The sequence below is a fragment of the Haliaeetus leucocephalus genome, unplaced genomic scaffold (genome assembly GCF_000737465.1).
Source record: "Haliaeetus leucocephalus isolate CR32 unplaced genomic scaffold, Haliaeetus_leucocephalus-4.0 Scaffold317, whole genome shotgun sequence".
Lineage (NCBI taxonomy): Eukaryota > Metazoa > Chordata > Aves > Accipitriformes > Accipitridae > Haliaeetus > Haliaeetus leucocephalus.
The window spans coordinates 5,775,095-5,798,298 of record NW_010972753.1 but is presented as its reverse complement, the minus strand read 5'-3'; the positions used below and the strand labels follow the sequence as shown (position 1 = coordinate 5,798,298).

Genomic DNA, 23,204 nt, shown 5'->3' with positions numbered 1-23,204 from the left:
TATGTTTCCCAAAGTATTGCATGGGGTTCTCCAGATTTTTTTTAAGTGAAGATAAAATGCAAAATCATATGTATGCATAATATCAGGGGAACGCTCAGTGTAAATTCAATCAAGAATGAAATGGTATTACATGCAAACACCTCCTGGGCTTGTGCAGAGGTAATGGAGCATAGGAAATAGATAAAGTGACAGCCAAGAGAGGAAGAAGATATGTGACTTTCCTTACAACTTTGTTTAATAAAGCTCTCAACATACATTGTGGATATAAGGTGTTGTTTTGTCTCCGTCCAAATCATCTTAGTTTTTATTCCATGCATTTTGTAGACTGTAATTTGGTGATAATGGCTTCTTTGCACAGTTCAGCAGTGATGAACAGGAATAACAAGTCAGTTAATAAGAGGATGTGCATGTCTTTCCCTGTACAGAGCTCTTTATTTGAGTAGGTCAGGAAGAAAGTCATATTTTGCTTCTAAGAAACGTCACTAAGGATGCAGTATTGAATATTTAGGGAGAATAAATATGAAAAGGCTGATTTAAAAGCAGCCTGTGTAAGAACCGGGTGAAAAGACTTACTTTAGCTTATTACTAGTTTGAAACATGCTTTATGAAATCTGTAATTCTTGAAGTTTGTCTTGTGCATTATCATTAGATTCAGTCATTTTGATCTGTGTCGTGATCTTCCAAGCCGTGCTGCCCGAGTGAGGAGCAGATTTGGATTGTGCTGCCTGAGAAGGGCTGCAGCTGCACCATGATTCAAGGAGTTAGGATGTGGTCTCTGTTCTCCCCTTGCTCCAGTTGGGAGCAATCTGTTCAGGCACAGAGAAGTTATGCCCTTTCACTCCCTAGAGGGAGACGCGGTTGTATTCTCAGATGAACCGTTCGTGTTGCCTCAACCTTGTCAACTTTTTCAGGCTTTTTCATTTCAATGGAAAATTGTGATGACTAAATAATTGGAATACGATGCAGACATGGAAGGCATTTTAATATGGGTCGTGTTTACTAATTTTTTTTATTCCTTGATTTAGATAAAAAGTCAAGTGTTCGGAGACTCTTCTTAGCAGCAGCTAGAAAAGATACTATGTATTAGTGACATAACCAATATATTATGCCAACATAGTAACAAATCAAGCCCTTTTCCTATTTACTACTGAAAGAGGATCTATTTATAACACTACAGATTTCCCTATAATTTAGAAAAAAATGAAACATCTTGCATAGGATTTAGCATTAATTTGGATGAGGACAACATTGCTCTTAACAAGGATTTTTGGTCTCACATAACTCTGTATTTGCCAGAGATCTCTCAGCGTTTCAGGTTACAGAACTGGCATTTTGTAGACCTACAACAAATAAAAGAATAACTAGGTTTATAAATAGGACTAAAATTGGGTCTCACCACACTTGAGAGCAATAAGAAATGCCTTACTGGGTCAAACCAGCACCGTGTCTAGCCCAGCAAGGTGTCTCTGGTGGTGACATTAGGACAGGCCGGGCAGGGAGAAGGTACGAGCCTGGCTGCTTTCTGCAGACCATTCCCCTCAGTGCCCCCACCCCTAGGTTCCATAGCTGTGGATTGGGTACATCGGGAGACCCATTACTGCCTATTCCTTGTAGCATCTACTTTTCAGCCTATTGTTCGTGAAGTTGTCTAATCCCTCTCTGAAACTGCTGATTCTCTTGGCCCTCACAACCTCCTGTGGCAGCAAGCTCTAGATACTTACTACCTTCTATGAAAAGAAATAATTTATCTGTTCTCAACCAGTTTCCATTACAAGAATGTAGCACACTCCAAGCCACTCTTTTCTGTCTTTCAACAAAATACACGTTCAGAGATAACCTTTCTTTTTATGTAATGTTGCCAAGTTTCTTAAAACTCTTTTCTGAGGGTCTTTATAAAAAATACTTTATATATGTATGTATCCTACCCGAACCAAATCATCCTTCTCTGCGCGTTTGTTGACTTCTTTAAAGAAGCCCAGTACTCCCTTTAACAAAAAGCTACGGCAGCTCTTTCCAAGCAAATGACACATGTTGTTAATTTTATTCCTCAGAGTGGTTTTTCCAGCTTCTGCCATATGGGGAAGGCAGGCATATAGACCAGCAGTTGCCAGGATCTGGGAGCCCAGTTTCAGAATCACAATGCTGGAGCAGCGTGATTCAAGCCTCGCATTACGGTCACATCTCCTGCCATCACAGCCTCTCTGATCTCCCTCTTCATAGGCAGTTCGTGTTACTCCTGATTACAGACTCATCATATTCTTCAGACCTGGAATATAAATTCTGGGTTAATTATTGACATTCGATAATTAATCTGATTTTATTTTTAAGTACTTTTTAATATGTAATAGTATCCCAACACCCACACAGCCTTTCTTTCTGTATACTTTGCATCCATATATTACAGTGCACACCTAACTACCATTCTGCCACCAGACTTCTGAGCAACCTAGTGTCAGTTAAAGTAAAACAAGCTCCTTATATCTTAGCTAAGAAATTGAGGCCAGCAGTTTTCAGTAGAACTAAAAATAGAGAAAAGGAAGTGCTACCCTGCCATTTTGCACTGTCATTCTGTAAAAAATATCATACTACAAGAAATTACAATGACAAAGAGAGGCCAATTTCAATAGCAGTAAGCTAACTCAGGGGAATAAATCGTTTAGTAAGTGGTGTTATTATTATAGTGAGTCAGTCTGCAGGTACTGTTTCTCATTCTTCCTTTTTTTTGTTTTTCTCTATTGTTATCAAGTAATCAAAATAAAAGTTGAAAATATAGTAGCTATAGGAAACACACATGATCATGTTTCTAAGCAAACCAACATTTAAAGTTCTGTGAAAAAATGACGCTGTAACTTAGCATAGGGCTCTATCTTATTCTCTATGCTGTTTTTTATAGAGTTATTTTTTTCACAAAGGAATGATAGGTATAATAAATAGGGCTTGAAGGAGATTTGAAAGGCTGTGCAGTCCAGATTTTTGCCTCAGGCAGGATCAACTAGACTTAAATAATTTCTGACCAATTTCTGTCTAACCTGCTCTTTAAGTCAAGGGTTGGGTTTTTTTTGTAGCTTTGCAGAAGTTTTTTTTCCCCACTGCTTTGCAATCCTTGCAGATCAAAAGATGTTTGTCTCCAACCTTAATATCCCCTGCTGCAATTTAAGCTAATTATGTCACAACAATGGAAATTGAGAACAGTTTACTCTCTCTCAGCAATAACCTCATATATTTGAAGGCTGATACTTCAGTTCAATCTTCTCTAGACTAAACAAATCCTGCTTTTTAAAATTTCTATCCTTGTTTCTAGACTTCTGACCATCTGTCCAGTCATTTGCAACTCATTCCTATGTTAATCCGTTTTATTTAGCTAGTTATTTTAGTGCTTTGCAGTTATTGAATTGAATACTCAAGTTTTTCTGAGATCATTTTGAATTGTGTTTCTCTTCTCAAGTACTTGCTGCTGGTTGGGTTTTGCATCATTGTGAATGTAAAAAATCTACCCTCTATTCTATCAGCCAAGCAATTAATGAAAATAGTGATAAATCTGTATGTAGCTTCACTTGATATTGCCTTCCCATATAGTGCCTTCAAGTTATGTTTTCTCATCAGTTTAATTTCCATTTAAATCAAAATTTCCCAGCTTGATTGTGGTAAAATCACATGGACAGTATCAGAAGCCTTGCTTAAGGGTGTCAGACACAACCTCTACCTGTTGTCCCCTGTTGGTAACTCTTACAGCTCTGGATGAAAGGAAATTCAGTTGACTGGTTATTATTTACTCTTGATAAATGGTTGGCTGCTACTTTTTTTTCCCCTACTCACAGATTGTTTAATCATATGTTCTAGAACTGAGCTCAAAATAATTCACCTAAAATTTCCTGGGTAGTCTTCTATCCCTCTTTCAAAAGTGAACTGTATTCATCCATTGCAGGTTCTCAAATGTAACTATGAATCCCTATGAGATTGCTTGAGCAAGTTCCCAAGTATTATAGCTGAAATTCATGACTTGTCACATCACAATTGATATTGAGCTGGATAAGAACGGTGTCATACCAATAACAAAATTAGCGTTGTTTGTTTATTGTCTTTCACACAGAGACCTTCTGCCTTGAAGCTATTAGCATAAGGATTAGTGCTAGAGCAAACCTCTTTTCAGACTATCACTTCAAAAGTTTCAGTGACTGTTTTGTTCTATTTGGGAAGATTGTTGTGGCAAAATAAGATTACAAACTTTAGAGCATCTGCAAATATAATCTCCATCTTGTATAATGTTGCAGAAGAGAAATGAGCGGTAGGTTTGAAGCTCTTGTTGCCAATAGGGGGATAATAAACACAGTGGATAATAGTACAAAAAGCTATTTAGGCTCTATGTGATGGGTTGTATTCCTTATCTGAATATTGTCTACTATTTCATATTACCAGTATATATATGTGTGTGTACATATACGCTCTTCCCCCCCCCCCCCCATCCCCCTAGTAGAAGATGTAGTGAAGACCAAGAACAAAAAAAATCATGAGGTAGCTAGAAGGATTGGTGAGAGCAAGTTCTGAGCAATAGCCTGGCTAAGCAGCAACTTCAGGGTTGGAATAGTGAACAAATATTGGAAAATATCCTTCCAATAGGAATAGTAGGAAATATGTGCAAGTTTAAATTATGGACAGTTAGTGCAGGTATCCTCAGGTTGGTGCATGAAGTTGATCCAAATTTGCTGTGCTTTAAAAAAAAAAATCATATGGAATATGCAACAATGAAGACTTGGCTCTGACCTCTTTCTCTCTCGTGCACACGCATACATACGCAGCTGTTAGTAGTGCTGCAATACTGTGGAGGTGCCTTGATTACAGATAGGCTCACTGCAGGTGTTTTAAATGAGATAAAGCTGGGGAGCAGATGCAGGAACAGGTAAGTGGTTCTGCATTCAGCCAGTTGAGACTCATCAGGTCTCATTAACTCAGGCTGTTCCTGAAAGGCTCTGTACTGCTGAGCTGGCCTCAGAAATTACACAACTGTGTTCACACAGCGCTCTGTGTGCATTAGTTAAGTCTATGTGACCCAAGCTAGCTTGTTACTGCATCAGCTGTAGTGCCTCTGCCCCATGTTGTATTTAATCCAGAATTCAGGTTAAATCATCCATAGGTAATTGAGGATTGACTGCCTTTCTGGAGTGTGCAGCTCAAATATCAGTTAGCTCCTTTCTTGCATATCACTGCTTTTCCTAGACCTCTGTCCCCTCCCTCTCATGCCTCTATCCTGCTGTTCACTCTCATTCCTGTTTCCCACCCTCCATGTGCTTGTGCTTGTGCTCAGCCTTGAAGGATTTGCCTTTCTCAAACAGGCGAGCTGGTGGATACGGTACAGCAGAATCTAAGCAGTTGTGTAGGAAGGAAGCAGTGTGGGTGCAGCTGGCCAGGAACTGCTGTTCCCTCTTCCAGTGAACGTACATCCAGCTTGCAGTCGTATGCCGGAGTGTGGGCACCTTAGGATAAGCTCTTGGGTTAATGCTGCTGTGGCAGTTGCTGGTTTTTTGTTTGGTTTTTTTTTTTGTTTGGTTTTTTTTGTTGTTCAGTATGAGTAATGAGTATGATCATGCTTTGTGGCTATTTAGGGTTTGAGTGATTGTTAATCTGTGGATAGAGTTTCCATTTGGAGGTAATTCAGTAAGCATGCCCTCAGCCAGAAATTCTGTGCAACTGTGTGCATGTATAGAAAACTCTCTTAATGTATGTCTTATGTGACTTTATTTGTTTATGGTAGGGAAAGTCCTCCAAGAGAGTAACTCGTATGATCTGGTTTCCATATGAAATGTCTCTTATGCTGTGGAAGACAGTTTGAAACATTCCTTTGAACTACAGTGACATTAGAAAACAATAAACTATCAAGCCTCAAGAGAACTACCTTGGCATACGTGGCGAATCAGTTATAATTATTTGTTATCTCTTAATGCCTGCACATCTGCAGCAGTGAGTAATTAAAGTTTGAAAGGAAGCTAAAATTTTACAAACTGTTTAAGGTCTTTGCAGTTTTTCAGAACTGTGTTTGGTTTGGTGGTTTTGTTTTGTTTTGTTTTGTAGAAGTATAGGGCTCATACTCAAAGAAGTTAGAACAACCTCATTTATACACTAATCTACACCTGGAATACAGACTAAGAAAAAATGAAATGACAACAGTTATTCCTCTGTCAGGAATCTGTTTAAAACAAGAAAAAATTCTGATTGCATGTCTTCTCTATTACCACAGTCTTAATAATGTCCTACACCGCTGCTATTGGTGTTGCATTCCTTCGGCGTTCTCTCCCAGCATCACCCAAATCAAAATGACAAATGTATAACTTCAGGTACCTGTACACCAACAGCTGTCATCCTCCATTCCTCATGTACCCATCTTCAGTAAAGCAGCCCAGCCATTTTACATTTCCTTTGCCAGCTTGCTCCTGTTGCTTTTTGTTAGAGCTGTGTCCCTGTTACTTTTGTCCTCAGAACTTTCTGGCACAAGGCGCGGACTGAGAAAAAGGAGGGCCATGAGAGTAAGCTGGCATAGTGGCATCAGTGCCACCGCTACACCAACTGGAAATGATCAGCCAGTGGTGCCTCCGTAGCCCTTACGAGCCTTTCTGAGAAAGCAGCTGCTACAGAGTATTAGGACATGCTGGGGCATAGCTCCTAGACCTGTCAGTGCTTCAGAGTCGTTTTGTTTTTAACCAGAATATATTATGCTGTCATGGGTAAATAAACTGATGTTGCTTTTAGCTTGTTCATCAGGACTAAAAGATAATGGCATCTGTTCTGTCTTATGTGTAATATTTCTCTTTTATTTCTTAGCGCGGTTGTTTATTCCTGTTTTTATGATCCTCAGCCCATGTTTCTAGAGAGTTCTTCAAATCCCTTGGACAATGGCTACAATTTACATCTTTGCATTTTCTAATGCTTGGAGTGAAGGTATTTAGAAGGGTACTCTGGAGGGATAAAGTAGAAACAACAGAAATAGTAGCTTCCTGAACTCAGTTTTCTTTTGTTAATAATTAATAGCTGACAAAAAAAAAATGTTTGCCTTCAAATGTAGCTCTCAAGAAAAAGATATCTTTCTTTTTTGTGTGGTGGGAAAAGCCACTGGAAAGAAGTGAATCTGCATATGTGTATGTGATAATTTTCAAGAGAAGAGAAGGAATAAGGTCAGAAAGTTGAATAAGAAAAAAATTGCTAAGATAGCTACATTTTTTTAGCAGCATAGACTGTAAAATACCTCCCTGTTTTGCAGGCTGGTATTTGCAGGAAGCCAGTGACCTCAGTCTGGAGTCCTTCCAGGATTTAGCTCTTGAAGAACTGCTTGTCACAATCTAGCAATACTCTCATTTCCATAGGGAGATACAAATCATTAATTTTTAAAAATGTAACACATTTGGAAGCTCTTTTTTCCACCTCCCAATATGGCCTTTCTGTTAAACTGACTTTGTTATGGTAACAGGGAGGGGGAGAGCGGGAGACAGGGTCCAGATGCATCTTAGCAGCCTCCTAGTTAATTTGGGTTCTCCACCCCTGGAGAACTGACTGCAGCAATCCTTAGCTTATCCTCTATATGGTATGACATTTTCTTGCACCTCACTAGTTTATTGAGTAAAAAGTGAAAATATCACAGATCGGATAAGGCCACATTTTCAGGTATGTTAAACTTGAAAATGATGATTCCAGAATTTTTTATTTATCTCAATTTGCTTTATGTCAAATTGTGTGTTGATGCTAGTAAGATGTAGAAATACCTTACTGACATGGAAAAAGTTAACAATCAGTGAAAGGCTGAAAATCAAGTTGCATTAACCGATAAAGATGAACATTTTTTACTAGTGGGTTGTTAGCAGCCAGTGCCATAAGCCCTTGGGTTTAGGAGCTGAGGTCTGTGAATTAAAAAAAAAAAGCAAACACCTCTCATGTTGAAAAAACGCACTATAAAAATGGATGATATACATTCATCCAATCTTCAGAGTTATTTTTCAGCCATGACTGACACCGTTATGGAAGTGCATGTAGTGAATTTGTGAATATGGTCAGAATTTGTAATGGAAAGCAATGTATAGTATAGTTTGTTATATAGCTAAGGCCCATCTTTTGTAGTACAAGGGAGAGCAAGTATATGAGAACAGTCTAGGTAAAACCTGGAGACAAGCTTATTTCTTTCTGGAACTGTGGAAGTACTTTGTCTATAAAATGTTCATATTTGACAAAACATCAGGAACTAAGTGTAAATAAAAATGTACTGGAAGAGACAGGTTTACACCCATTTTCATTCTTTTGTCACCGTAAAAAGTTGAGTGGCTGAAAACTGAGTTCTGTTTCTCTAAAGTAAGTGAAATACAGCAACAAAACAATATTTTGCAATGCACAGAAAATCTCTGTGGAAAAATGCCGGTATTTCAAAACTACTTTACAAACATAATATAGAGAAGGGTATTTTCATTTTGACTTTTAGAGGTGAAGTTTATTCTAAGGTTATTTTCATTTTGCCAGGAACATTTATTATATTCATAAGTGGGTTGTAATAGTATCCCCAAAAATCCTCCTCCTCTGTGTTGACCAGACTGTGACGCTCAAGCTCATCACCCCTCAGCCCTCAGTTACTCTTCAGTTACAGAACAGAAATCAGAGGAAGGCCATTAATTTTGAAATTTATTTTCCTTGGGTTCCATCTTTGTTATTGCAAAGGCCTACTGCAAAATCAGTATCTATATCTATATATCCTTATATATAACCATGTGTTTGTATACATAAATACACATATAAAGCAAATTATTAGTTCCTGCTTTTATTACAGTAGTGTCATTTGACTTCAGCAGTGATTCTTTCTTTTCTATTTATATCAGATATATTTCTGAAACTGTCATTCAGATAATAAAACTGTATTTTCTGAAAAAGAAAAATGCTAATTATTCTTCAACTCAAGTAGAATTCTGTGGTTCCTCTGCAAGCTACTAATCAATGTCTGCACCTTCTGCCTCAAGCAATGGTTACAGATGAAATAGGTTAACTGTTCGTAATAAGAGTTCCCTTTGCCTGAACAAGAAATAGCTCCAGTTTTATGCTTAACTTTATGCTTAAACACTGCTCTCAGTCAGAAATTGATTAAATATATTTAAATTACGTAATACCTGTGTGAGGGAAGGGGAACCAAGTAGGACTTATTTGAGGAAACAGGTGTTGAAAATTCGTCTCGGATAAGTTGGCATTATAGATGAGTTGAAATTCAATTCAAAATGTATTTTTAATTTCTCATAGATTCATAGATTTCAAGGTCAGAAAGAACAGATATGATCATATACTATTTATGAAACCATAATCCATGGGAGTTTACATAGGGATTCCTTGCCTGCTCTGCAAAATTGTGTCTGACTATCTATTAAAAAAAAATAAAATAATCATGTGATCTTGATTTACACAATTCTATTAATTTAGAATTTCTTACATTCTTTAGTCATCTGCTCTGATTTTTAAATGGACTCACTACTCAGAACTTACATCTTTTCTGTTTGAAATTTGCTGTCTTCAATTTCCAGTCAATATATCTTTTTAACACTGTTATTGCCATAATTAATAATTACTGTATTATCAGAAAACTGTCTTTGGTTGCCCGTAGCATAAGCAAATGTACGCTCTGCAGCAAGCTGTATTGACCAAGGCATGGCACCATAAAATGACAGAAAAGTCTAAAACGAGGCATAATTGTGTAACGTAGGTGCCTGTCTCCAGCCTTGACACCCCTGCCCAGCTCTGCTGGCACTTAGCTCTACAGTAGTATCGTTTGCTGTGTTCCTTAGATTTGGCTTTTGCCTGTGAATAGAAGCTCTTCCAACCTGCTGTGCGGAAATTTAAAATCCAGTACCCACCTTCAGAGTAAGCCCTCCTTCATCTGTCTCCCATGAATATGTGCTTTAATCTGCTAGGTGTTCTCTATCAGCATATCAGAAGGGTGCTCACTGGAAATGCAGGAGGAAGAGTGGCTGCCTTTTCCTTTGTACATTTTCCAGTGGATAAGGCGTCCATCCAGGCAGCGAGTCACCTGCTTTCAGTGTCTTTCTTATCTCCCACTTTTCAGAACTGTGCCTTCCACCAGGCTGTCCTGGTCAGTGTTTGTCTGGTCCTCTTCTCTTGAATTGGCACCATTGCTCAAAAAAGAGGTGAGGAGTCCCAGGATAGGAAGGAGAAAGCAAGGACCTGGCCCTTGTCGCCAGGACACCCATCACCTGCGACAAGACAAGGAGTGCTCCTGTATTTCTGCCAGTCATGCAGTGCCTAGGCATCTTTCCACACAGCCTACGCCTGGCTGAGTTCCCTCCTGAGGCATCTACTCTCCACCCGCTTTTCATGCTGCAAAATAACTGGGGGCCCTAACTCGGCTGCAGCTCCTACTTTAGTTATGTGTAGTGATGCTCAAGTGCGCAGCACTTATATCTGTTTCTCAACTTACCCCATAGCTTCTTAGATCATGTTATAGTTTTTTGAGTGTTAAATATGGTTATTTTCAAGAGACTGGTGTCTCTGTGACACTACCGAGACAAGATGGTATTAATAATATACTAGCTCCTGCTGGCAACTGAGAACTTGAGATTTCCCCTTTGAAATTAGTTATAAAGCTAAGTCTTGCCCTGTCAAACTTTTAATAACCCATTTTTCAGTACACCACTGTTTTGTCTTCATAATCTCCCCAGTCTTTTAAATGAAATATTTATCCTGCACTCGCAGTATCCACAATATATACATTTCCTTCCTTCCTTCCTTCCTTCACTGTTAATGAAATATGAATAACATCAGAATTTTCAAAGTTCCTACCTTTACCTTCTGCATTATTGTTAAGTACATAGCTATGGAAATATGGGGGAATAAAAACTAGAAGTAAAACAAACACACACACGCACCAGAACAAAGCAACAAAAATGAAAACAAAAATGAAAGGCAGAAGTATAGCTCTAGGAGTAAAACCTTTCTGAATAAGCCAGAAAGGTTTAGGCACCAAAACTAGGCTCGTTACTTTGTATGGTTCTTAGCTTTCAGAATGACAATGAGATATGAATAAAGATGAGGATCCAAGTTACTAGATTTGGGCTAAAGTTATTCCAGAATTATTTCAACATTTCTTATCAGACATGGTAAATAAGAATGCCCCCCAGCCCCACCCTGTGCACACACACAGAGCTAAATAAGTTTACTGTAAGAAACAATTGATGTAACAGCTTTTGCTTTCTTTTTCAAAAGCAAACCTAAGCAAACCAGATCAAATCCTCTTTCTTCATTTTACCTTATTCTTGAGAAAAATATCTAGTGTCATAAGGTACTAAAGAAGAACTTATCTGGCAAATGATGCTGTGCAAATCCATTTTCTTCTTCTTAATTGTTATTCACTTGCTATTACTGGAGGAAACTTCCAGTAAAAGTAATCAAAGATTTCCAGAGGCTCCAGCAGAAACTGAGGAAGTCATTCTGTGTTTTTTTCAGAGCATAAAATTGATTCAGGCTATTCTTTTCCCTATAAAATTGGATAATTTGGGGACCATCTTTAGTCAAGCTGTTAGCTTTCCTTCTCCACGAAAATAAGTTGGTTATTTTCTTAAATTTAAAAAAAAGGACAGCTAAAAATACCTACTTGTTTTGCTTATATTCATAATATAATATTATGTCTACTCAATACTGTTTCATGCAAGGTAAACGTATCTTCTGTTTAAAAAAGTGACAAGGTAAGGAACCTATACTTTGCTTTTGAAGCGCATTGACAAGTATATTTTTCACTGGATCAGTCTCAGATAAAAGGAGTTCACTACCACCATCATCTGAAAAAAAACAGTAAAGAAAAACTAAAGCTGCAGCTTTGAGAAACAGAACAGCTGTCCTCAGTTTTCTTGGTAATACGCATTTGTAAGTGCAGTGGAAAAATCCTTAATCCGAAAACCATTGGTTATATAGGAGAAATAAAATAGTAAATATTTCAAATTCACGTTCCACAAATGGTAGCTATGTGCTGAGAGACTTTGGTTCTGCTGACTAATACAGAAACTGGGGAAGCTCTGTAGCTCCTAACGCTGGTTCCCATCCATTAAGTTATTTAGTGCGATTGCCTGAAAGGACATAAGATACCCGGAATAGTTTTCCCCGATTGTTTAGATGCTCATACTTTATTGCAAACAAAAGTAGTATTGAGCAGCCGCGTTGTTTGGGGGCAAAAGGCTGTAATTTCATACACAGTTCACGTATACTCAGATTTACTCTTAGAGCTGTAATCCTGTTTCAGTCTTGAGTTCTTACATGTGATTTATCACTGTGTTCTTCTAGTTGAATGGATCTCATTATAGCCAAACACCCAAATCTTTAAATGTTGTTCCACTTGTTACAGATACATCTTTAGCTTTATTCCTTTTTTCTGGCAGTGGCTATAATAGAGTGAATTCCTTTTATCTGAGAATGATACATGCACAAACCATGTTAAGATGTAATCTTTTCCTAGTCTTCGCTCCATCTTCTCTCCATCCTGTCCACTGGATGGACTCCAGTGCAGTTCCATCAAGACACCTCAGTTAGAATGAGCAAGCTGCTGGTGGTTTGACCCTCTTCCTGGATATGCACCATATGTGCAAAATAGCATAGACAGCATGCTTCCTATGTAGTGTCCCTCTGTTCAGTGCTTGTTTTCACATAGATGGTGTCTGAGATAGTTGCCAGTGATCATCAATTTTGAACATGTTACTATGCATTGCTGTAAAAATGACACAGCCTGTCAAAAAAATATCTTATCTGGGGATCTTTTTTAGCACATAGTAGCTAAGCTTCCCAAGCTACTTAGCATTCCTGAAGACTCTGGATTTTTGTTTACCAATTATCCAGGAAAAGTTGGTAATTCAACCACTTCTGCTACAGTCCTGCCTCGCTCCATGTATTGTAGTGTAAGGTGCCATCGTAGCTGTTAAGAACAAGTTAAATTCATTTTTAGATGCTTATTTTTAGTATAGCATTCTTGCAACTCCTTGTGATACTGCGGGTTCCTTGGACCATGTGGACTACTTGCATCCTTTCTGTATCTTAAACGCATCTTTTCTGGGATACCAGCATCAAGGGGAGGTACTGAGTTATAGATTAGCTCAGCAAAAACATGCTGTTGTAAATGCCACTAAACACACAGACAAACTTTGCAAAGATTTGGGAAATCTTTGCCCCTCCTTATATTTTCTTTTTCTCCAGAGAAGGAGTGGGTTCAGAAAGTCCAAGCCTAGCAAGGTAGGGCTTCTCTTGTCTCATCGATCTTCATCAATCCTTCATCTTGAGTTGGTATAAACTGATCTCCTTGTGACAGAGTTTTTCTCTTTCTTTCAAGTAATTTCATTTCAAGTAATGGATTGTATGAATGTTTTAAATGAATGTGAAATGTCTACAGCATTATTAGTTCATATCACATATCTAAATTTAGTCTTATTTAACTTCACATCTGGGCAGCTGCCACTAACATGCATTAATTGGAGATCCCTCATCAAGAGATCTAGTGCATTGCTTCCTTACATCTCTGCAGCCTGTTTTCCTAGTCTGAAAATATTTTCAGCTTCAAGGTAAACTTTTATTTGCTTCCACCTTTTTATTTCTAAGGCTAGGGCACATCCAGCCTTGCTGGACCTGCTTCAGATCATATTACCTTTGTCTTGCAACCTATGTGTATGCCACCTTTTTCCTAGTGTCAGTACCCAATTTGGTGGTCTATGAGGACAGTAAAAAACACCTGAGTGGGCCTTGGCTGACTTTTAGCCTCTCGGGAAGTCTCATTCTTGTACCTTACTTGTGACTCTGACCATGCTGCATGTACTTTTTCTTGCTGACTACTGCATTTGTGAATGAGTAGAAGGGTATCTCCGTCCTGCAGTTCTGGAGCAGTATAGTTGATTTCCCTGTGAACTCAGATTTTTAAGGGTTTTTCTCTTCTACAGCTCACTCACCTTTTCTTAGAGATCTTGCAATACCTGCTCCCAAAGTCCTTTTCTGCAGACAAATGGGGAGCAGGGGAGGAAGAGACAGGGTGAGAGTTAAGCCAACTCCAGCCATCACCATGACCTTACATTGTTGGTCAAAGCATGGAAATTCAAAGTACTCCCCATTCCGCTTGGTTTGGTTAGTGTATATCAACAGCACGTTGCACTTTTTGCTGTTGTAACTTCCTAGTATGAACCAGAATTCGTAAGTTGTAAAGGAGCAGTCTTCAGATGTTTACAATGCCACCAACATAATTTGTTGAGTGACTGTCACGAAAAGCATACAAAAAGTTCTTTGATGCTTTTTCATGCATCTGGTGAGACACCTGATAAGATGTCACTGGTCGCTTTCCCACAGCATCACTGATGGAGTTGATATATTCACTAAGACAGTAGTGAGAGCTACTTAGGCAGTTCTTGAGTGGGCCCTAAGTGGGCTTAAAAATATGTGCTCATGAAAACTTAGGCTGCATAAATCACTCAGGCAAAATCAAATCACAGTGTCCAGTCTGTTAATGTTTTGCTTTTACTGACAGGTACCAATCAGCTAGCAACACTGCTAAATAGTAACTCTAGATCTTCTTCTGTTCCTAAAATTGTATGTGCTTTGGAGAGAAAACACAAAGCAGCTAATAGCCAAAACAAAAGTTGTTTTCAAAAGAAAACTCCGCTGCATTATATTACTTTCATTATTTCATAATTTTATGTTTAAATGTAGAGAGTATGTAAATGATTGTTTTCTCTCATATTCCCTTCCTGCTTAGTGACAAGAAAACAAATTCAAATTGTGCTTGGGAGGAATAACTTAACAAGGCCAATTTTATTATGCAGATGAATTGTAGGTGTTGCATATCTGCATTTTCTGAAATTGTTAGCAAGCTTTCTTCCAAAGCTTTCTCTCTTTCTAGGTGTGTGTATAACACATTATATTTAGAGAACCAACCAGCCTTAAGAAACTCAGTTGTTTTAAGTAAAAGTTGTCATGGCTATACATTTTGCTCAGGAAGTAATTGCTTCATTTTTTGTTTAAATTTAAGCTTTAGTGCCTAGTTTTTCAAAAGATGAGCAAATCATTTCCTCAACAACTGTTTAATGGAATTATGCTTTTTCTAAGAATATCATGGTGAGTTTGGAGGAGTGAATAGCTTCATAAGAAGAAAAATATATCTTCCTTCTCTCTTACATTCCTGTATTAATCATTCAATCGTGCTTTCGTGGTCCACTGGTTCATTTCATTAAATAAGTTTGGGGATGGGCCAAAACAAACCATCCCAAACAGTTGGGAAGTTTTAGTCTTCAGCCATGGGTTGTTTATGACAAAATGCTGCTTCCAGTTTGCTCTTAATATGGAAGGTCTTCTCTAAATCTCCTTTTTGACCAAACAGCATTTTTTGGCTCACTTACTGTTAGCATTCTTACGTAGTGAAAAAAAAAACCCAACAAACGTATAAAATAGATAGCAAACTGTTTTTGACTGGTAGCATGTAAATACACAGAAAAAATGTGAAGACATGGTAGTCATTACCACTATGGAGGACTCCTCCGTTAAGTACTAAAAGGAATCGTGGGACCTCCTTTACCCAATAATCTTTCATTTTTTTAATGGCATTTTAACTTCTTCGTTTTCAGAGACGTTTTTCAACTTAAGAATGTAAAATGGTTATGAAGTAGACCCAGAGCCTTTTTAAAGAAGCATACAGACTGAAGCACAATCATATATAAAGTTGCAGAACAGCAACCTTAACTCTAGTTTATATGTTTGAACTTCAGCAATGGGAGATTAAAAGTCCCGGCTTTGGTGTGAGAAAAGTTGCTTCTGGTATTAAAGAGCAAACATCCATAATCAGCACTAATAAATGATTAGTTGAACGTTTAAGACTTGGTACCATCCTGGAATCCAGATATTCCAGTTTAATAACTGTGGTGGTTTAACCAGCCAAAACCAGCATAATAACGCTTGCCATAAAGTCAGGAAGAAAGATTGGATAGATTTTAAAGATCCTACCTTTTATATAAATTACTGCACACATGGCTAGAGTGACAAATATGCAGGCTGTAGCATGCAGTACATTATAAAGCTAAAGAATATTTAAATTCTCAGTCTCAAACCTTGCGGTCCCACCAAGAATTTGTCACACTTCACCTGTTTCAGTTTTTCAGGGGTTTTTTTTGCAATTTTTATACAAGTTATCTCAGTTGCTGACTTAAACAATTTGTTCCATATCTCAATCCCCATTTTGTGTAAAGAAATCATAAAAGCTCGGAACCTGAAAATTGGATTTTTCTTTTGAGCAGCTGCTGTCCACAAATGTGGAAAGATTGTTAAAAGTGAATAGCATCACTTTCTAACAAAGTGTAGGCAGGTTTGATGACTGAATCTCATCTTTCCATTACTATGCTGTCACCAAGCATTATTATGTTGGCACTCATAGATATATAGAAGAAAAAGAAAACTCTTTGGGGGTTTAAAGATGTATTTGTTACAACCATGGATGTCAATGGTCCTTCCTCATTGTTGATCTACTCATGTTGAATTACATTTATTATTAAACACAAATTTGATTACAATGTGGTGTATGTTTTGCAGAATACATTATTCTACCTTTACAGAGCACTAGGTAAATGAGAATAAAGGGAAATTATATGCACAAGAACACAAGTGTTTATTAAAAAAAAAAAAAAAAATCCTTTTAGCGTAGCTGACTCCCTAAGTCTTTGTGCCTGTGCTTTTGGTGACCTGATGGGGACTAGATGGATTTCTGTTTAATTTATTTTGAAAATCCTTTCATAATAACTTTTATTTTTGCATTACCCGTTTTTATATAGCACATTTGTTTCAGTGTGCTGACATTCCAAATCAGAGGCATCTGGTCTGTTGCATCTGCTGTGCCTCCACCAGGGTGCCACTATTAACGAGTTTTTCTTCCTGTGGCTGTTGTAATAACGTCTTCTAATAGTTTCCACTTAGTTTTCTGTTGAGGATCCAATTTTACAACATTAAATATTTGGCTGAATTTGTAAAAGTTTTAAAAAGTGTCTCCATATACGCACAGTTTCTCATTTTGGTTTGGGGGTGGGGGTTTGGTTTTTTTGTTTGTCTGCTTTACATCTTTTCAGCTAATAATTTAAAACTATTCATTTTTTTTCCCCAAATCATATTTAGCTGTCTTTTAATTTGTATTCATCAAAGCACTTCTCTTCCTAGCATAATTATTTGTATTTTTGATACCCACAAAATCAATTTGTATGATTAGTTTGCCCAGTCACAGAATATTTTTCTGAATTTGCTAATACTTTCAGTGGAGCTCAAGTGTTGCTGGTTACTTTCATGCTACGGGATCACAGGAAGGCTCAGGAATGATATGTTTTAGTAGTTACTTTTATCCGACTTTCCATCAGGGTTTGTACATGTACATGCAAAGTAGGTTCCATGTGGAACGTATATTTACTAAGTCTTTAGGATTGTAGCAATTGGTAAAATTGTACCAATAAACATTGTTACAATTTTACAACAATTTTAATTGATAAAATTTTACCAAATAAAACAGTACATTGTTTGGGTACGGTTCTCAGACACTTTGTATTAAACTGAAGAAAAAAAAATATTAATTTGAGGAAGTTTTGATCCTTATTCCGAGTGGTTACCTTTCTAAGACTAAGAAAAACCCCATCTGTTCTATAATTATATATAGTTGATGGTTGGACTCGATGATCTTGAAGGTCTTTTCCAACCTAAATGATTCTATGATTCTATGATTATTGTCTCCTGACAGGTCCAAGAATCTGCAGATCTGTTCATAGTGTAAGGGTTTCAAGATATCCTTCTTGACCTTTCAAAAACACACGTTAGTACATCCAGCAGAAAGTTAATTTTATCCACATTAAATGGCAGAGGGAAGGATGTCCTCACAGGCCATATAGGGACAAGATTGTTGTGTCCCTGAGGGGACAGCAGAGCTAGCAAGACTCACTTGAAAGAGGCATTGCTAGTTTTCCCGAGTGTCCAGTTCAGGAATTGCAGATGGGTCTTGTGGGTAAATCATTCTGTAAGCACTTAGGAATACATCAGTTCCATTCGCTCGTTTTGGTACTGAGCAAATCCTAACCTATTGCTTTGTTTCTTACTAGATTTCGTATAGCAGAAGCTTTCTTCTCTGGTACAAACATAGCATTTAATGTCTGGTTGGAGACTCAGGCTGGATCAGATAAATCATTCTCCTGTTCAGTATATCAAATATACAAATTATATTTAGGAAACTTTAGGGAACAGTTTAGAGTCTCTCTGGGCATAAGACCTTAGAATCACTTAACTTGCTTTTCCTCCTCTAAACAGTTTCTAGGTAGGGGAAGGAGAGAGAAAGGGGAATATTACTTTGGAGGCCACATAATTATCTGAGCGTGTTGTACGTGTTTTAATGTCCCTTCTGCACAGTCCATTTTGGCAGTATGTATAATGCAGATATTGTTAGGCTGCAATGGGACTGCTTTTTCTATTGTAAAATTCATGTCACTCATTAACTTGTCTTCCTAGAAAATGGAGTTTTGAAGGCACATAGATATCTAGAGGTAGTAACTGCATCAGTAGATTTTACTTCTTTTTCTTGAGTGCTTTCACGAAGGAGAGACTTCTAATGAGAAATTTGTTCTTCGCTTAATTATGCAAGCTGCTGCTTTAACTGTGTGTCTCTGTATGCAATCCAATCAGTATACAAGTGAGAAAATACCTTCCAAACTTTTGGGTATGAGTTTAGAAAGCCAGTTATAATAGATTTTCAAAGAACTTCTGATACAGAAGTTAAAGGCAAGAATTTCACAGGGTATAGCTAGATGTGTATCTTGAAAATTACCTTTTTTTCTTGAAGAGCTTGTAACTGAACAAAAATGAAACTGTGGAGTTTTTAGCTTGCTTTTGATGATATATGCTGTAGTTACTGGAAGTGATATTCTCATGCTCTTTTGTTAATCTCATTGAACAGAAAATAATATTAAGCCTTTACCTGTCCCCTTCAAATTGGTGAAATTATGTATCTCTAATCTCAGGTTGGAGGGCTAAGTTTGAGATCAGACCCTGCAGGTCTTTTCCATCCAGTACAGTCAGTGAATAACAGCTTGTTAAAATAAAGTATGATTATTTAGAATAAAAGCATTTTAAGGGGGGGCGGGGAGAATTCTTTTAAGACAATAAAATACTCCAAGACACATAGTCAATAGCCAGGTGGGCATGCTAACAGATTATCTAACCGCTGTCCACATAAAAACCCTGAAAAATAAAAATCCTCCACTGACCTTTGTTGTCAGCTTGATAGCTGATATGCTGTACCTACTAGCTATCTGACAACGTACTGTTCCGGTGACTCAAAATTGTGGGGAAAAAATAAAGTAATTTGTTCATAAATTGGTAATAAATATTGCTACTTCTAACTCCTAAGACTGGGAAATCTAACAAGCATCTTTTCTGGAAGCTACACAATAGGGACTCGAAGTTGCTAGATTTGGTCAATGTCTTTTAAATACATGATTGGATGCTTCTTATCTGGGAAATCTTTGAACTGCTTCCTTGTTTGCTCTTCCCTAATACTTCAAAACAAGTTAAGTTAATATATGCATAAATGTTGCATGCCTTACTCCCCTTGAGTTCTTATTTTCATTATATCTAAAGCTATTGTATTTTAGTTTTTATTACCTCCTAAAGACCACGACTCATTATTTTGAAGCCCATCTTTTTCCCTGTGACAAACTCTAGATCCACTTCTTACTTTCTAGTCAGATTGCCTGGGCTTTATGTATCTGGTTGACTAACATATAAATTACTGTGAGTGTTAATTACTTTTCTGCTAGGTAAGGTGTCAGGACAGAAGAAGCAACATTAACAGTCTTACATTGGCTTTAAACCAATACATAGTAATTAAACAGTCTTAAAATCTTAAGAAGCAAACATTAATTAGACTTCATGAGTTACTAGGAAAATCCTGCCCAATCTGGTAAACCCCTATATCTTTTTAAAAATATGCTGTAAAATCTAAGACAATATAGAAGAATAGTATACTTCTATAGCTTTATAGAGGAAAATAGCTTAGCCTTGCATAATTTTATATCTAGTTTTATAGGCTCTTTTAAAATTATTGTTACAAGTTATACTTGGTATTTTTACATTAAGAATAACAACAATATTTGCAAGGTCTAGACCAAATTCTTTGTATTACTTGAAAGAGCAAACAACCTTTCTGCTTTAAATCAAGCTGGCACAAAAAAAAGTCCCTATACATGGTCTTCTCAACAGCTCTACATGCTTTTTTCTTTGTTTTATTTTTGTATTTGTGTGCAACTAGGCAATACTACAGGATCTGGAGCAAAGACGTCCCCAACTGGATGAACTAATAACTGCAGCACAAAATCTAAAAAACAAGACGAGCAATCAAGAGGCCAGAACGATAATTACTGACCGCAGTAAGTGGTGATTCTGCTATCATATGATGTTTCAGAAAATATGGAAAAATGTTGTGATACCTGATAAGCATAGCATTTTTCAGACAATTTATGCCTTTGCCATGAGAAGGAGAGTTCCATCAGGAGACAGTTCTCACACTGATTTTCCAAATTGCATATAGAAGAAATGTAAGTGAAAGTCAGTGATAGTATATTCCAAATTTTTCACCTTAATTTCATATTGCTTGTCTTCATAGTGGAAGCACATTGTAGAAATTATAGAATGTGATCACTACAGATAAAGAAATACATTTATTCTTAAACAAGGAGGGAAAAGAAAGAATTCACAGAGTATAGCCGTAGGCTTGTAAGAAGCTTTCAATTCCATCCCCTGTAGTACAGCTGCAGCCTATTCTTTCATCTCGCCTCAGTTGACACACAAGTCTGATGATGCTCTGCATTAGTCTGTATTAGTTCTTCAGTTCTGGCTTCCCTTTCCAAAATTAACCAACTAGCTGTGTCCTAGGTGCAAAAACTAGTAGGTTAAGTTTTAGAAGAAGTCTATAGAGATGTAGTGTTGTCACCCTTGGACGCTTGCATGTCCTCATGCCCTTCACTATGGGATGAAACGTACTCTCAAGGTCATGCTATAAAAGCAGCCCTTTGTGGTGGACTGTTACATATCTTCAGTTATTGAGTAATCAGGACTAAAAACTACAAAAAATGAATTTCTTATGGTCCTAAAGGTCCCCTGTGGAGCTTAGAGAAGATTCAGGCCAAACGCTTTGCATGTGGACACAGCCAGTTCACTTTAGGTGGATGCAAACTGTTCTGCACATCTTGGCCTGGACACCAGGGATTGCTCCCTGAAACTGATGACACGGATAGCGTATAAGTAGGCTAAACTTCTCTATCCCCATAATTAAAAGAAAAAAAACCCCACATACGCACATACATTACTTCTTTCTTTTTATTCCATCAGGTAAATACTTTCCATAATATGTCAAAATCACATTGCATGTTTGGACTGCATTGTTGTTAGGAGCACACACAGATACTATTGAACTATATCCTATGTGAAATAACATTGTTTAACTGCTATTCTCTTCCTGGCCTTGAAACATGTTACTGAGAGAGAGAGAAGCTGTATTTGTTTTGTTTGAAGTTTGAGAAGAAATGGATAGCACTTATATATTGCACAAGAACCTGTTCCTGTTTGACATGCAAATTAATTTTAGAATCGCATACTCAGTTGAATTCGGATGAAGTGTGTATATATACCTTAACTTTACAGTTCTTATTCAAAGCCAACGTATGTAGTACTCCCATCAGTATTTTCTAGTATGTTTTAATTTTTAATTCTGAGGCAAGTCTTCTGAAGACGAGAATTGTAGACTTTACATGAAAAGCAAGCATAATTCCTATATGCCCTCATGTGAATTGTATGCATGACTAAATTTTGTTCTGTTGGAAAACCGCACTTCACTTTAAGTGAAATTGCCTTCTAAGAGAGATTAAATGCTTCTTTCTCATACAGGAAAAAAAAAAAAAAAAAAGGAAAGCAAGCTATCAGACTGTAAATCATGAATGAGTATGTGGTAACCCCACTATATGACAGCTTGCATCTGTGGCTAGCAGTGTGGTGAATATATTTTACATGATGATTTCTTAGTGTTTGTCTGTAAGAATTCCCAAACTGATTAGCTGGTTTTGAACTTAAAGATTCATTTTTGCTGTGTTTTATCAATTAGTTTTCTATGCTGTAACTGTCAATATCCTTGACTGCAAAAGTACAACTTACGATGCAATAGATACAGGTCAGGTGCGTTTATGTTCTTTCAAGTACATCTTACTGTAGTACAGCATCTTCGAACATCATCCTGTTGTTGCTAATGAAACAATCTTCAAGTAAAGTATTTATTGTCAGAAATATATAGGGTCTGCGTTTCTGCAATGGAGGGAGATACAGTATGATCAGGGCCCTTTTTGATCCAGTCTTCTGAGGCAGCAAACTAGATTCATGAAGGTTTTTCATGCTTTGTTAGTTTATATTTGTACAATTGTAAGTAGTACTAACCACTATTCAAGAGGTATTTATTCCTTTAGAATTTTAAGGAGATCATGATATTTCCAGGGGGAAAATAATGCTAGGACTTTACAATATGACACATAAGGTTTTTCCAAATATATGCCAAATGTGGCATACTGTCACCTGAAGTACTTCTTTAAAAGAACAATAGTAATTTTCGTATTTTTAATTGCATGACGTTATTTTTTTCCCCTGTATGTTGTATGAAGAAGATGGAAATTGCTCTGTTTGGTTTGAATTAGGCCTGCTAAATACCTCTATAGACAGGATCCACTTGTTCTTGCTGCACCTACCGTGGGAGTAGTTCACCCCTCCCACCCCTTCACAGCACTATGTTGTCCTGAACGTAGGAAGACTCTCCTTATCCCCAGCACAGCTCCTCTGAAGCCTGCTGTGCTGTGCAGCGCTCCCACCTAGTGCACCCAGTTTTGCCTTGCAGTCCAGCAGATACGGAGCCCAGCCTATTGCACCCAGGGTGTCGTCCCCAGGTCCATCCCCAGGAAACTTGCTTGCAGCCTGAGATGAACCCCGGACCAGAGAACCTGCTCCCCTTGCTAAGGCCTGCACGTCCCCCACAGCCCTAGAGAGCATCCCCTCCGTTATACTTGGACTTTGCACCAGAGTCCTGCTGCAAGTCCTCCCTGACTACCTCACCTGCAGACTGTTTCCCATTTCCTGTGGTTTTTTTTCCCTCTTCATGAATACAA

The 23,204-nt window shown here is 37.6% G+C and overlaps 1 protein-coding gene across 4 annotated transcripts in view; it reads left to right on the top strand.

Annotated features, from left to right (window-relative positions):
- Positions 1–23,204, top strand: part of DMD (dystrophin) — a 1,006,632-nt gene that overhangs the window by 671,371 nt on the left and 312,057 nt on the right. For all 4 annotated transcript variants that reach the window (XM_010571327.1, XM_010571330.1, XM_010571329.1 and 1 more), the window contains one exon: positions 20,312–20,429. In XM_010571327.1, the coding sequence (XP_010569629.1) occupies positions 20,312–20,429 (118 nt within the window). The remainder of the gene's footprint in view (positions 1–20,311; positions 20,430–23,204) is intronic.